At 36.3% G+C, this 16,299-nt stretch overlaps 1 protein-coding gene across 1 annotated transcript; it reads left to right on the forward strand.

Moving 5' to 3' along the window:
- The first annotated feature begins 205 nt into the window (after window positions 1-205).
- Window positions 206-15,904, forward strand: LOC132059732 (AP-1 complex subunit mu-2). Its single transcript, XM_059452476.1, has 11 exons — window positions 206-531; window positions 2,555-2,695; window positions 8,948-9,010; window positions 9,112-9,288; window positions 9,360-9,463; window positions 13,660-13,767; window positions 14,111-14,207; window positions 14,294-14,391; window positions 14,521-14,662; window positions 14,765-14,887; window positions 15,471-15,904. Exons 1-11 carry the CDS (start codon window positions 403-405, stop codon window positions 15,567-15,569), a joined length of 1,281 nt encoding a protein of 426 aa, XP_059308459.1. The 5' UTR covers window positions 206-402; the 3' UTR covers window positions 15,570-15,904.
- Window positions 15,905-16,299: the final 395 nt, after the last annotated feature.

Raw genomic sequence — 16,299 nt, forward strand, 5'->3', positions numbered from 1 at the left:
GATCCGGTTCCGGTTTTAAAAAAGTTGAAACCGGACCGGTATGTAATATACGATTAACCGGAACCGGTTCCGGTTCCAATTTTGCCGATTCGGTTACCGGTTTGAACCGGTTAAACCAAACCGGTTGACGGGTTTACCTTCAGTTAATTTTTCGTAGTATGGCACGTTGGAAACGTATAGTATTAACTTGATCGGAAGCTACATGGATATCCTGCAGAGCAAAGCAAACAAATAAATCCACTAACAATGCAACAATGAATCAATGTGTTACAGAACCCATCTTCAAATCCTGAAATTACAGTACCCTCAATCACAAAAACCAAACTCCCAACCACCATTTAGATCTCACCGTTGATTTCCATAACCGCCGGTTCTGATACGCGATCTGGTCCGTACATTCACATGGCAGGAGCGGCATCGGCGCTGTTCCTACTTGACATCAAAGGCAGAGTACTCGTTTGGCGCGATTTCCGAGGCGATGTCTCTTCCACCCAGGCTGAAAAATTCTTCACTAAGCTCCTTGAAAATGAGGTTTTCCTTTTTATTTTATTTTATTTTTTGCTCTTTTCAGTCTTCTCGAGAGATTTTTTTGTCGAAATGTTTGCAAATTAACAAAAGATATACTGCGACTAAAGGCGGATCCAGTTGGTTCGGAGTTCTAACTGGCTTTAGAAGCAAATGCTACTGCTCGTTTGAAGCAACATCTTCTCTTTTGTTAATTAATTCTCACACATATATACATATTTGTACGGGAAAGTGGTTCGGAAATGCTCTTTTTCCGAGGAGTTTTTTATCTGCCAATTAAAAGGATGTAGAAGAGTCGGTTCGGAGATCTAACTGACTTTAGTTGCAAATGCAACTCCTCGCTTTAAGCAGTATCTTCGGTTCTCTTTATTTATACCATTTCTTTTGCTCTTTTTCCGTTTTCTCTTGAGATTTTTATGTCGAAATGTAGTCAAATTAATAGGATTTTGACTATGATTGAAAGATTAGACTGCAAGTAAAGATGGATCTAACTGGCTTTAGAAGCAAATGCTACTGCTCGCTTGAATCAGTATGTTCGGTTCTCTTAATTTATACCAATTTAAGTTAATTTTCACGTATATACACTTGTTTGTACTAAAAAGTGGTGGATTCCTAGAATGCAAGTGTCTTCTGAATGCTGTATTTGTGTACAAGCTAAAGTTTTTTGAAAAACGAATATCTTTGGTCACTTTCATTGTCAAATAGGCTTTTCCTTCGTATACCTTACTTACCTAGACCTAGCGAAGCACAACACAAAAAGGACGTATAGGCAAGCCTTTCTTTATGATCACATGGATCGCTTTTCTTGACTTTTCTTTCCATAGGCATAGATTGCAGTCTAACCAGCTTTCTAACTTTAGGGGACCGAGAATGAGTCTTTTGATCCTCCTCGAGCCTACTCTGTAGAATTATGCAAATTAATGCTTTTACTAGAGATGCTGAACTTAAATAGGCATTATCCAAGTTAATGATTTTACTGGATGTAGAAGTTGAAACTTGAAACTGGAAAATTTGAGTTTTTAAAGTTGTGATTTTTAAAACATGAAGTTGTGTTTGGATATGCGTTTTACTTGGAAAAAATTTGAAGTTTTGTGAGTGGTAATGAAATTTCTCCCAAAAGCCAGTTTTTGGATGTTGAAAATATTTTGAAGATAAATTTTCAAAATCGGATCAAATTTCATGGCCAAACAGATATTTGAAGATAAATTTTCAAAATCTATGGCCAAACGCTAGCTTAATTCATAACAATTCTAATTAACTTTATACACATGGTTGGACAGAGAAGTAGTGGATTCTTAGAATGCAAAGTGTATTTGGAGAGTAGAATTATGCAATTTAATGCTTTTAGTGGAGATGCTGCATTTTAAAGCTAAATAGGCATTATCCAAGTTAATGCTTTTACTGGATATACTGCATTCTACGTGTATTTGGAGAGTAGAATTATGCAAATTAATGCTTTTACTGGAGATGCTGCATTTTATACCTAAATAGGCATTATCCTAGTTAATGCTTTTACTGGAAATACTGCATTAAGTGTCTTTGGAGGTTAGAATTATGCAATTAATGTTTTTACTGGAAATGCTGCATTTCAAAGCTAAATAGGCATTATCCAAGTTATTGCTTTTACTGGAAATGCTGCATTTTAATGCTAAATAAAGTAAAGAGGAATGCAAAGAGTGTTTTATTAGTGGTTTAGCACGTTTGAAATCTTGTATTTTGGTAAATATGTTCTTTGAAGCTTCAAATCTGAGTAATTATGCAAGCATGGGTTGTGAGTGATTTCCATTGGTTAGGATTATGTTGCTCTTCTCTTCTTTAGAGATGGTTCTTTTCTAAATGATGAAAGAAAATTGCTAGAAGAGTCAAGTTTTGAAGTTTTAATTGAATTGATATAGATTTCAATAGTTTCCTCGCGTTCTCCAGATTTTTATTAGTCTTTATTTTTAGACAGCTGATTATGAAGTATTATTTGGAGAGATGAGTTTACTTTTTCTGACTAATTTAGGTGCTAGAATTTGATCATTTGCAGGGTGACCCTCAAGATCCTGTTGCATATGATAATGGCGTGACATATATGTTTATTCAGCACAATAATGTGTACCTCATGACTGCATCAAGGCAGAATTGTAATGCTGCTAGTATTCTTCTGTTTCTACACCGTGTTGTTGATGTAAGTGACATTGGCATTTGTTAACTTCAACTGATTTAGCTCAATTTCTGTGGCATGCAAGTAAATTCAATCACCAGATCTAAACTTCTAGTACATGAAGCTTTACTCTGAAGAAGAGTGGAGAAGAAATTTTAATTATCTAAGCCAAAATGAGCTACCTCACGCTAATACATTTACAGAGCCTATTTAAGTGCTCTTCTAACCACTTCCCTAATCGACATACGCGCCAGTCACATCCAACACTCCCAGCTTGGAAAGTAAGAATTGATGTTCTCCTGCTTTAAGTCCCTCAGTCAGTAGGTTTGCCAGCTACATGTGCAATGCATGTTGTTACACAACTACTGTGGCTCAATCAACCCTGCTTTCACCTTCTCGCTTATAAAATGACAAAACGAAAACAACTACAACATACCCAGTGCTTATAAAATGACAATCAATCGCTATATGTTTTGTCCACTAATGAAAGATAGGATTTGCAGCTATTTCCATTGCTGCCTTACTGTCAGAAAACAACATCATAAGATGCAAAACTGTCACATTCAGTTCTTGTAACATGCCAACTAACTAGATTAACTCTGCAACTGCTGCTGCCATGCTGTTATGTTGAATTCTGACTCTGCTGAGGTTCTCCTAACTGTGTGCTATTTCTTAGATTTCGAAGAAATCAAAGAATCCCCTAGTTTAATCACATACCCTGTCACATACTTCTTAGTAAAGGGGCAAGCAGCCCAATTTGAATCACAATATGCAGTTAACTGTGTATTCTGTCCTTTGCTTAGTAAACCTCCCACATTTGGTGACCTTTTTATGTATCTCATCCTTAAAGCTGCCTCCAAGTGTGAAACTTTTGGATGCTGCATGAATTGACTCAATACCTGAATTGCAAAGCTAATGTCAGGCCTTGTGATGGTCAAATACAATAGCTTCCCTACTTATTGTTGATAATTGATCACATCTTCTATTTGTGGATTAGTTGTGTTTCCAACATCTGTATCATAGTCACACTAGTCAACTTATGGTCAAACTCCAATGCTGTGCTGACAGACTTTGCTCCACTCAGTCCGACATCCAAGTATTAAAATACTGCGCTATAGGTAACAGGTAACGTGTTTAACCAGGGACGTTAGCCATGTCACCTATAGCACATTAAATTACTGCACTATAGGTAGTTTGAATACAAGTTTTTATTTGCCATTATTTCGGTTCATTTGGCTTTTTATTCTTTTCCCGTCATTTAGGTTCCAAACTCTAATTCTCTAGACCAACAAGTTTTTACTGATTCAGTTTCAACATCATTAGCGAGATTTCTCGCATAATGATAATGAGAATGTATTTAGCTAGTAATTTTTAGTAGATGATGCATTATAAAGAAGGAGATGCATGTCAAGGTAATGTTAGGATGTAAGCATGTAAAAGGTTGCCCGACAACCGTGTCAGAGGATAAACTGTTTCCCGCTGCACTTCACAAGTACCTATTTTCTCTCAAATTATAGTACTGTAGGACTAATAAAAATTTGAATCAATTTTTCTCAAAAATAATTTTAAAGAAATTTGAGCACCTATCTTATTAATCCACTACTAAAAGTACAGAGAAATTTATGCCATAAATATAGGTGTTCAAATTCCTCTCAAAAGGAGATTTGAGAATCTTTAAAACCGCTTTACATGTCAAACTCTTCAAATAACCGTCATTGAGGAAGATTTCTAGAGATTTTCATTCTGGGATATCTTACAGATCTACACCAAATCAAATCTATTTATGACTTGTGTGGTAGACTGTCAGCTCGCTTGTACTACAGTGTGAATGGGTGAGGCAAGGCAGAAGACAGAAACAGTGACGGCGAGGACAGAAGAGCGCCCGATTTAAGGGGAAAAGATGGGACAATAGGGGTGCCACTACAAGGGTGTAGGTGTAGGGTTTTAATAACCCAAATTTTTGCTTTAGGGTGTAGCTAGAAGGGTCATTACTAGATATGAAAAGAGAGGGAGAAGATAGAGTGAGTAGGCCAGTGTTGATGTGAAAAGTTGGTATATTAATATCGCTATTGGTTTTGTTTTGAAGAAGACAATTTTAAAAGTACCTTTTAATTTTGTATGAATGTAGTAAAAGAAAATTTTCCTTTTGGTTTTAGTTGAAAGGGAATGAGAAAGCTTAAACGAATGTAAAACGCTAGGGGTTTAGTTTAAGAGGTGGAGATCGAACATGTAACAGACACCTACAACTTGCAATAAAAAATTTGTAGAGCAACGTTAGCTTCGGTACAATCACCACTTTTTCTACTTTTTCTCATAAGTCACAATAGGGGGAGACAAATACTACATAGGTCTATACTTTATAACCTCCGAGTACGCTGACCTCTTTTGAGTATTGGTAAGCATTCCCCCGTCGGTCGAGCTCAGTTTGGGATTTCCAGTCTCATTCCCTTTGATTGCACGAGATAAGGAAAACGAGATATCAAGCGGGAAGGCAATGACGGTGAGGGAGAGAGAAGTAGTCGTAAGCAGGAAGCATAGGAAAGAGCAGTTAGAGGAAGAGCAGTCCACAAACCAGCTGGTTGAAACATGGCAAGAGGAGAATATTTTGAATGAAATGTTGAATGGAAATTGGATAGGAACTGCTATTGGCGGATCTTGCCTAGAAGTGAAGCTAACCTTTAGCTAGCCGACCATGTGCCAGAAGTCTATACTGGGATTTCAATAGGTCAAGCAAGTCTGCTGGCAATCCTTTAGGCTATTGGTTTCTTCCTATATCCGTGTTCGGGATAGCTATTGATTCCATTACCGAACCAAACAAGATTATTCCCTTAGTTCTACCTACCACCCTTTCACACTGTTTAAAGGGTAACATCTATTGGGAGTGGATTTCAGGTGTTTAGATATTTCAAGCATAAGCAGTAGTTGAACCAGCATTATGAAAAAGCTAGCGAAAGGGCAGGCCCAGAGTCGGATTCGTCCAAATAAACAGAATGGCAAGCTTCATTACCATTTGAAAAATCCCGTCTGTTCGAAACTCAATTCTAAACTTAGGAGTGGCAAGTAGCAGAAAGAGAGGGTCCAACTTAGGCCTTATGCTCTAGAAGGGTCATCGTTCTCGGCTGTCCCATGTTTGTTGTATTTTTGCAGGGGGAGCCCAACCCCGCTATCGCGTGTTTTAGAGTTACAACGAGCTGGCCTCTGAGAGACTAAGTTGAGAATAGCGCTCGCCATCTTTTCAGCCTAGCTGCTTACTTATGACTTATTACATGTTCGATCCCTCCCTTCTTCAACTAAACCCCTAACTGTTTACATTCGTTTTAAAGCTTTCTCATTCCCTTTCAACTAGATACGAACAAACTAAAAGAAAAACTTTCTTTTACCATATTCATACAAAAATAAAAGATACTTTTAAAATCTCGTAAAAACAAAACCAATATCGATGCACAAATTAATATATCAATTTTTCATATCAATGCCGACCTACTCATGTACCTTGTCCCTCTCTTGTCATAATCCCCTCTAGCTACACCCTAAGCAAAAATTAGGGTTTTTGAAGCCCTATATCTGCAGCCCTGCTGTCCCATTTCCCCCCTTAAATGGGCGCTCTGTCCTCGCCGTCACTGTTTCCATCTTCTCCCCTACCTCACCCCATTCGCACTATAGGACACGTGAGCTGACAGTCTACCCCCGCCGTTCAGAGATGCTATCAGAGTAGGAAAGTTAGCCAAGTTCTCCTGCCTCTCGCCCTACGACATCTGGTTAGGACACAAAGCTTATTCTATTCCTAAAATAGCGGATTCTATAACAGCATTCTGCCTTTTCGAAGACTGAGCACTCGTGGCACACACTTGGCCCTTTGCCTTAGAAAGAGTTCAACCCACTTGAAAGAGGAAAGGGGAGTAGGCATAGTACCGGAAAGTACGGATTCGGGGTTCATCCCTCAATCCAAGCGCTACTTGAAAGTCAGCATAGATTTTACTCTCAATTAGTACTTACACTTTTTTTAAGCAAGAACTCAACATCGTTCGTATCCAATACCCATGGGCTACTTCACTGAGACGATGGTCGGAGTTTATCAAAGCAGGTTAAGAAAGATAGCTGAAAGTGCTAGCATAAGGAAGAGATTCTATGGATGGAAAGAGGCCTCAAGGTTTCGGCATTCAATGTCAAAGGATTCTTTGTTTAAGTTTCATAATAAAGTAAAGGAAATCGGCCTGCTTTTCTCTCTTTTCTCAATTGAACTTCGGAAAGCACTTTATAGTAGCGACACGGATTCACAGCAACTTATGACTTCACCAATGGGGCAAACGAATTCTAACCCGATTCCGGTTGTTCTGACTGCAAGAATTGGTAGTTTCTTTCAGTGCGCTTTAGTCCTTCTTACAGAGTTTTTCTTTTATATTCACTCTAGAAAACTTCCTTGATGACGGTTATTTGAAGAGTTTGACATTTCTTCCCAATCTCAACCACCATGTCATTGTAGAGTCCCTAAACACAAAGAGATCAAGGTAGAAATTTACAGAGCAAGTGAGTTTTTTTTGAAAGAAACTGAGAGTCAATTGAATTTGAATTCTGGCACATGTAGGGCTTCCTTTAGAGAATGATTTCCTGAAATCATTGCATTTCCTGTGTGTTCTATCTGTATTCTATTCCCTGTCGGCACTTTGAATTTTATTTGTCTTTATGTCATCCACAATTCTAGCATCATTTAACACTTCTCTACAAGGTGTTATGTGATGTGAAGCTCCCGAGTCAACTGTCTAGTCACAATCAATTGGATTGGACAGCAAAGGAAGTCATACTTGCCATATTTGACTTATAATCGCCTGTTGGAGCCTTATCCATCAAACCTAAAAGCTGTTTGTATTGCTCTTTTAAGAAGAAATGCCCTTGAGACTGTCCCTTTGATACACTACCTTCTTCAGCTGTTGAATTATTTGCATAGGGCTTGAAACCTCCGGTTTGACCCTTCTTTTTGCTTTTGAAATCTGGTGAATAGCCAATTATTTTGTAGCAGTTCTCCTTTAGGTATCCCTTATATCCACAGTGCTCACAAATCATCTTTGGTTTCTTTCCTTTAAAACCTTGATTTTTTTCCTGCCAAGATTGTTAAAGGTTCTCTTCTGGTATCAGTTACTCCCAAGTTTCTCTGACTTTCTTCCTGCATAGCTATCACATAAGCCTGGTTTACACTAGGTGCTGATGTCTTAAGCATTATGTCACTTCTCACATGGCTAGCTCTCATTTAAACCTACTAGGAATTGCAATAAATGTTGTTGTAGGTGTTCACATGCGGTTTTGATTCTTCACAATCACAAGAAGGAGATAGTACAAGCACATCTAATTCATCCCATAAATTGCTCATTGTAGAGTAATGGGTCGTAACAGATACAGAATCTGTACCTTGTGTTAGAGTTCTTATTTCTTTCCACTGATGAAAAATTCTGGTTAGCTTTGATTTGTCAAACTTCTCCTTGAAATCACTCCAGACTTTCTTCGCATTAGACGCATAGACAATGCTAGTTACCAATTATGTTGAAACTGTAGCACTGACCCACGAAAGTACCAGTGCATTGCATTTCTCCAATGTGTTGCGAGGTTTCCTTTATACGGACTCTTCACGCAAGTGCCATCTACCTAGTTTATTTTTTACTAATGCACGATTCTCATGAATCTCCATTTGCCATAGTTCTCAGGTCCTGTGAGCTTTATAGGGATCAATGCAACACCTGGAGTGTCCAACAATTACAAATACAATGGGTGATATCAATCTGTGTGGTTTCTGTATCTCCGATGGCTGAGTCTTCTCCGATCTTAAACAATGGCAATCCATGAGATTTCGAAATTTACATCCTCAATCCCAAATCACTGCTATAACCTTGTCAAATTCACCTGATTTAGCTCAATTTCTATGCATGCAAGTAAATTCAATCACCAGATTTGAACTTCTGGTACATGAAGCTTTACAAAGAAGAGAAGAAATGAGAAGAGAGGAGAAGCGACTTTTGTTATCTGAGCCAAAATGAATTACCTCACACTAATACATTTACAGAGCCTATTAAGTGTTCTTCTAACCACCTCCCTGACCAACACACACGCCAGTCACATGGCCCTTTTGACTAGCTCTAACAAACAAACTGTCACTACACAAAAAATATCTACTTAATTCAATAGCGTTTTAAAAAAATGTGCTCTTAGGATGTGGGTTTGAGATGAATTTATTTGTTGAGTAGTTGGGGAGAATTATTTATTTCTTTTTATTTGGTTTGCTGGCAGGTCTTTAAGCATTACTTTGAAGAGCTAGAAGAAGAATCCCTACGAGATAATTTTGTTGTAGTGGTATGAGGAACATTTTATTTCTTTTTGAAGAAAAAAAAACATGTTACCGGAAAATAATCATATAGTATTGGTTGTGACTGGAATTATGTTGTCTTTTGCAGTATGAGTTACTTGATGAAATGATGGACTTTGGTTATCCTCAATATACTGAAGCAAAAATTCTCAGTGAGTTTATAAAAACTGATGCATATAGAATGGAGGTTACACAAAGGCCTCCAATGGCAGTTACAAATGCTGTGTCCTGGCGCAGTGAAGGGATTCAATACAAGAAGAATGAAGTAAGTCTTACATGTTTTATTCAGTAGCAGTTTCTTTTAGTGGTCTATATGGACTATTGTTTTTCTTTCAGGTATTTTTGGATGTTGTGGAGAGCGTGAATATACTTGTTAATAGTAATGGGCAAATAGTGAGATCGGATGTTGTTGGTGCATTGAAGATGAGGACATACTTGAGGTTTGCAATTATCCTAGACACTAGTTTCTCGCCACGTGCTGTGCACCTGTATATCGAGTCATGTAATATATGATTTTATAAAATAATTAGTATTGATAGAACAAAGCTTTGAATAAATATTTTACATGAAAATATGTAGTACAAGTTTCTGTGAATGATTGATGTATGTGAATCATTAAAAACAGTTAAGGTACTCTACTAAAATATAGAATATTTAAAGTAATTTTTAAAACTTGTCTATATTTAAAAGTAATTTTTAAAACTTGAACATCTTGTGCCGGTAATAGCTATTATTATTGTTCCATCTCAAAAAATAAAATAAAAAAATAGCTATTATTATTGTAATAATTTTAATTAGTAAATAGTAGAAGAATTGCCAATTGTTTGACTGAGTAATCCAAGTAAATTCTTAGAAGAGAGCAAACAAATTTACATTTGGATATGCAATATTAAATCAGTAAAAATAAAATAAAATAAAATATATATATATATAGTAACAATTTTCAAATGGAAGCGCGCTCTAAACAAACAGCATTATTTTAAAGTTCATTCACTAAAAGTACCAAACTATGCAAACATAGATTATCTTAAGCCAAACAATATAACTTGTGAATGTGATGCAGTAGCTAAAAAGGTGAAATATAAGTTCATTGCTGATATATAGATATGTGAAATAAAAACTATTAGATAGGCAATTTAATATTTTACAGAAATTTTGTAAGCTTAATAAACAGAATAATTAATTAAAAATATCTTATTTAGTAATTATTTCAAAATATCTTATTTTGAGATTATTTTGGATATGGTCTTCATGCCACACCCGTGTCGGCTTCTCCAAAAATACACTACTTTTGGAGAGTCCGAGATGCACCCGTTGACATTTTTGAAGAGTTTGAGCAACTTAGGTTAAAAAGTACTGTTACAGTCTCCATGTTTTATAATTTAAACACAATTTCATTGGCTATTTGGTATGTTAAAAGTATTCTTTTTCATGATCTCGTGATAGAAGTATTCACATAAAATATTAAGTAAGATACATAGCATAAGCATCAAGTAAAAGTTTGTAATTAAATCACAATATTACCAAGAAAATGTTTGTGCACAATTGGACAAAATTTCCTTACATTTCACCATTCCTCCCTTCCGCTCTATCTCCTGTTTTGTGCTTTGCCGATACCACTTTGTTCCCTCCAATTTAGTGTCGATGCTTCTCCAATGGCTTGGCTCAAGACTAAATATAGCAAATAGACGAACAACCGCAAGGATAAGATAGTTTAAAATAGATAAGGCTTTACAAAGCCAACAGTTGCATTTTTTTAAAAGGCAACGGTTGAAATCATATTCAATATTACTCCGAAGCATTTTAAGATACACAACCCTTCAAAATAATTTCCTCCTCCTTTTCTATTTAAATAGCATTATTATTATTATTATAGAGAATAAGTAGGGTATTAAATTATTTGGAAGGTTTTTGTGGTAATTCAACTTTTAAGTTATGACTTCCTGCTTTTAATATAGTATAGATAACTGTATTTATGTATGTACTAGGTTTTGCGTGTATCTCATGTTAATGAGCTAAGTTGCTCGGACTTGGTTGCGGTGTCTGATACGGGTGCAGATATAGAAGTTGGATCCTTCGTTATCCAAGTTATAAGATTACGGGTATGAATCTTGGTATGGATACGGGTGAAGGATTCGGCTAAAAGTAATTCAAAAATCTAAAAATAATCTAAAAATAGAGTTCTAAAAATATGCCTAAATTATGGTGGACTATTGAAGGAAAGGAAAGCACAAATTCTTTAGAGTAAGTTTGAATTTATAATTATTATTAGGTACATACGTATCTCTTTATTGTTATTTGGGTGTAACATGGCTATACCAAATGATATAGAGGCCATGATAGACTTCTTGAGAAAATTGCGCATTTAACAGTGATATTGACTTGTAAATATCTTAAAAAGAACCTTCTAGCTTCCGACTTTTTAATACAAATATCTTTTAATGATAAAGCAATATATGCCTAAATTATGATTTCACCCTAGCTTTTGTTTTGATTTCAGAAATCATTGTATTTGTCTCAAATTTCACTATTGATTATGGCCAAATTACCCAAAATCGTCTGACCATATCCGGAAAGAATCCCACACCCACATCGTGTCGACACAGGTGCGGCATTGAAAGTGAAGAGTCTGCACAACTTAGCTAATGAGTATAAAGTTCCAAAACAATACATAAATATTATTAATGAAAAAAGTAAAGAAAAAGTTCCTAAAAATGATGAATGTAGATCCTATTTAGCTTAGCTCAATAAAGAAGAACATGCATTTTTATTTTTTTGGTTTCCCAAAAAAAAAAAAAAAAAAAAAAAAAAAAAGAAAAAAAGAAAAAGAAATGCTAATACTCTCGCCTACAAAGAAAACAACAACAACATACCCAGTGTATAACCACGAAGTGGGGTTTGGGGAGTGTAGAGCGTAGCAGACCTTACCTCTACCTTGACAATAGAGAGCCTGTTTCTGATAGACCCTCGTCTTTGTAGAAACATTTATTGAGATATGACATACAACATCACTGATATCCAATTAATGACAATATTGTTTTTTTTTTTTTTTTTTTTAATAAAATAATCAAATGTCATTAGTAAAGCATCAAGAAGATGCAAAGTTACAGGTGGGCAAAAGAAGCTGCTTCAAACAAAACAGGAAGCTTACTTAGACTAAAAACCCGTAAAACAGCCAAAAGGAATCCTGCCTATTGTACTAAGCTAAGCTAAAGACAGGGAACTAACAAAATCCAAAGACGTATCCACACTGTTTACAGGGGTAAGAAAATGCCAACTAAATAAGCACTCTAAACATCTAGCCTTGAGAGTACTAAATAGGAGTTGTGACAATATTGTTTATAACTATGCCCAAAGGAATTGCAGTATTGCAATGAGTAAAATTCAAACTGAAGAAAATATCCTTGTGACAATATTGTTTATAACTATGCCCAAAGGAATTGCAGTATTGCAATGAGTAAAATTTAAAATGAAGAAAATATCCTTGTTGCCAAAAATAATGACAAATACACTTGTTGGAGCGCTTGAAACACCGTATTTGTTAGTAGATTTGAAGTTAGCATAGTTGTATTCCGCATCGATGTTACTAAATGCTTTACCTGCAATGGCTTTTTAAGTGGTCTAATAGTATAAACTTTTATCAATTTGAAGAAGTCTTTTCTAAACTAAACTTGCTTATCTTTAACTGGTATGCTTTGTCAAAAAATAGATGCACACACTGAAAATTTTATGAAAAGTAATTTAAGATAGGTATATAAAAGCTGAATCTCCTTTGCTTGGGGGATACAATGAAGGCTATTCCATCCACGAAAAAACGAAAGATGTTGCATGAAATGTGACAGAAACAATCATGTATGAAAAGTAGATTATGGTAACAACGAGAGGAAGGAAGAAAGTAACATTGTCATCAATGGTACGTTGAACATAGTTGAAGACGAAATATTCCCATCACAAGTCCAATGAGGATTATTATTCCAAGATCATACTTCAGAAGTGTTCTTAAAATATTCCCATCACAAGTCCAATGACGATTATTATTCCAAGATTATACTTCAAAAGTGTTCTTAAAATCTTTTTGGCACTTGAGTGAAAGTTGAGATTAATGCCCCTTTTCTAAAGATTTTAAAACAGTTTGTTCTGAATAATGCCTAAAACCTCTGGGACGTTTCTAAATCTTGTGTCCTGTCTGATCTTAAATATTGTTTTATATGTTTGCTCTCTCTAGCAGGGTGAAGATGCCCTATACTGATTATGATTCTGTCATCACTAAGGTCATATTTACATGTAACCTTGTCCCCTGAGCCTTTCACTTTAGATTACACGGGTTGATGGAGATCTTTCTTCTTGCCTGCATTTCCTTCCAATTTTTCTAATGAGCTGCCTCTATAGTAGCATCTTTAGTGCCTGTCTACCTAGAATGTCTAGGATTTAAATGTTGACATAAGGACTGCATACCTTTTGATCTCCCATAAGGTTTTCACTAGCTTAAATGCAATTCCTTCTAAATGTAAATCAGACGCAAAATCCCACCACGTCACTTTTCTTTAGTCTCTCAAATTTGAGATCTTGTCCTTTACCCAGTCGTTTGATTGATGAGTGGTATTGGTCTAAAGCCATAATGTTTTTTCTCTTGCAGTGGTATGCCGGAGTGTAAGCTTGGTCTTAATGATAGAGTATTGCTGGAAGCACAGGGACGTAATGCTAAGGGGAAAGCTATTGATCTAGATGATATCAAGTTTCATCAGTATGTGATTCAACTAATTTTGTTGTGCATTATAACATCTTTTTGCATATATGCTTTACCCTAGAATTTGCCCGATGTGGGTGTGGGAGTAGGGGACAAATTATGTTCTTCTGCGAAATGTATACTGTATAATCTGTTAAAACTTCCGATAGAGTAAGCAAGTGGGGGATTGGGTGGTCCTCAGTTTTGAAAATTCTTGCTGCCCTTATTAAAATGAAAAAATCTGAAGGCTTTTCTGTAATATAGCTTGATCATGTTCAAGTTGTAACCGTCTCTCTCCCACTCAATCAATCTCCCTTCCCCCTCTCTCCCTCCCGTCTCTCATTCTATAACTTCAACTTAGGTGTGTGCGTTTGGCCCGGTTTGAGAATGATCGTACTATATCATTTATACCTCCTGATGGGGCTTTCGAAGTTATGACCTACAGACTCAGTACACAGGTACAATAATGTTTTCATGCTCTTTATCCGACTGTAGTGCCTTCACTGATCCAATAGGTTAAAGCGTCAGCACTACTTATTCTCAGGTAAAGCCTCTTCTGTGGGTAGAAGCCCAAGTAGAAAGACATTCTAAGAGCCGTGTGGAAATTCTGGTCAAAGCACGAAGCCAGTTCAAGGAGAGAAGGTATGTCTTTGTATTATGCTGCATACCTAATTGGAGGTTCATCATTTAATCTTTTGGAGTTTGGATGACATGCATTATTATATAACAATGTGCTGCTGGTTCAGTTCTGAGTTCATTTGATAATTTCAGCACTGCAACTAATGTTGAAATTGAGTTGCCCGTTCCAATGGATGCAACTAATCCAGACGTCCGTACATCAATGGGATCATCTACTTATGCACCTGAAAAAGATGCGTTGATTTGGAAGATAAAGTCTTTTCCAGGTGGTAAGGTAAGCGTGCGCTTGGTCAAGCTGTAGATTTAACTCATAGTTACTTTTGCTGTTTGTTCTCTTACTGGATTTCTTTTATGCCAATTCTCATTTCATTTTCAGGAGTATATGTTGAGAGCAGAGTTTAGACTTCCCAGCATTACAGCAGAAGAAGCAGTGCCTGAAAGAAAAGCTCCTATACGTGTGAAATTTGAGATACCATATTTTACAGTTTCTGGCATACAGGTGAGCCCTAAATAGCTGTAATTGTTGTTGAGTTGGAATGTTAAGTATTTTCCTTTTCCCAAATTCCTACAATACTCTAGATGCCCATGTCCAGATTTAGCCCATCATATTGTGAAACCAGAGTCTCAGTATTCAATGGGTGTCAAGGGATTTTAGCGTAGATCATAAAAGATGTATGCTACTTGTTGATGATATTGTGTTAATTGACAAAACCAACGAGGGTGTCGACCAATGCTTGAACTCTGGAAAATCACTTTTAGAGTAAAGTAGGACAAGAAGTAAGACTGGGTACATGCATCAAAAGTTTATTCAGCATGAGAAGAGCGAAGTTGAGGTGAGACTAGGCGGTGCCAAAATGTAAACAATTTTAAATCTAGGCTCGTTGTTTCAAGAGAATGGAAACGAAGATGTTACTCAGAGAATTAAAACTGGATGGTTGAAATAGAGAAGTGCTACCTAGGTGTTATGTGATAGAATTTCCGCATCGACAGCCTAAATGGAATTTTGTTGTTAGCTTTCCTTTTAGCTTGAACAGCTTATTTTTTAAATTTGTGACCAATACGGATCCTTTCATGCATGCTAGGTTCGCTACTTGAAGATAATCGAAAAAAGTGGTTATCAGGCTCTTCCTTGGGTGAGATATATTACAATGGCTGGTGAATATGAATTGAGACTTACGTAGAACCACAACGAGATGATGATCCAATCCAATTAAGTTTGTTTGAGGCTCAGATAACTCATGAGTTCCAATGCTTTGAGCTGCTTTGCAGGAGATAAATTGCTTTAGTTCAAAGCAATTTGTCTTTCTGTGCCAATTTTTCTTGTTATCGTATTTGACTTTATTGCTTGTATGCTACGCACAGTTTCTTGTATAAAGATGTCTGCTGATTAATTTTGTGTTGCAAATTTGCTTAAAGCCGAGGGTCTAACTCACGACTGCTGGTACAGGCCGGCCATTTGTGTAATATTAATTCTGTTTTAACCTTGTTTAAAGCAGCTTGTCGTTGATAGCAGAAATTGGGAATTGGTACTTCTTTTTGTTATTTTATACTAGGCGTCAAAGGATTATTGTTGTGAAGTAAGATGAAGCAATGATTTCATTTCTAGAGTGTGAGACCCTTTGCAAATAAATTGGTTCCTATATTTTTCTGTTTGGAGTTATCTGACATAATCTGTAGGAGGTTTGATCTTTTCATGGATTATAACTACTGCTGGATATGTTGGACGGGAATAAAAGAAAAGATTGTTTTCCGGAGATGAATTGTGATGCTGGCTGTTGGAACCAGGTAGTTTGTGAAATGGAAGTAAGTATCTGGACCAACAACCCCCACTGCAGAAATAAGTGAAATCACTAGTATGCTTGACATGAAATGAATGAAGAGGCCATGCTATCACTGTGTAATGAACATCGA

Source organism: Lycium ferocissimum, chromosome 6 (assembly GCF_029784015.1).
Source record: "Lycium ferocissimum isolate CSIRO_LF1 chromosome 6, AGI_CSIRO_Lferr_CH_V1, whole genome shotgun sequence".
NCBI lineage: Eukaryota > Viridiplantae > Streptophyta > Magnoliopsida > Solanales > Solanaceae > Lycium > Lycium ferocissimum.

Excerpts from the sequence above, each read along its gene's own strand:
- LOC132059732 (XM_059452476.1), top strand. The coding sequence starts at position 403 with ATGGCAGGAGCGGCATCGGCGCTGTTCCTACTTGACATCAAAGGCAGA. Across the intron at positions 532-2,554 it reads CTAAGCTCCTTGAAAATGAG|GGTGACCCTCAAGATCCTGT; the intron begins GTTTTCCTTTTT and ends GATCATTTGCAG. Across the intron at positions 14,392-14,520 it reads AGCCAGTTCAAGGAGAGAAG|CACTGCAACTAATGTTGAAA; the intron begins GTATGTCTTTGT and ends TGATAATTTCAG.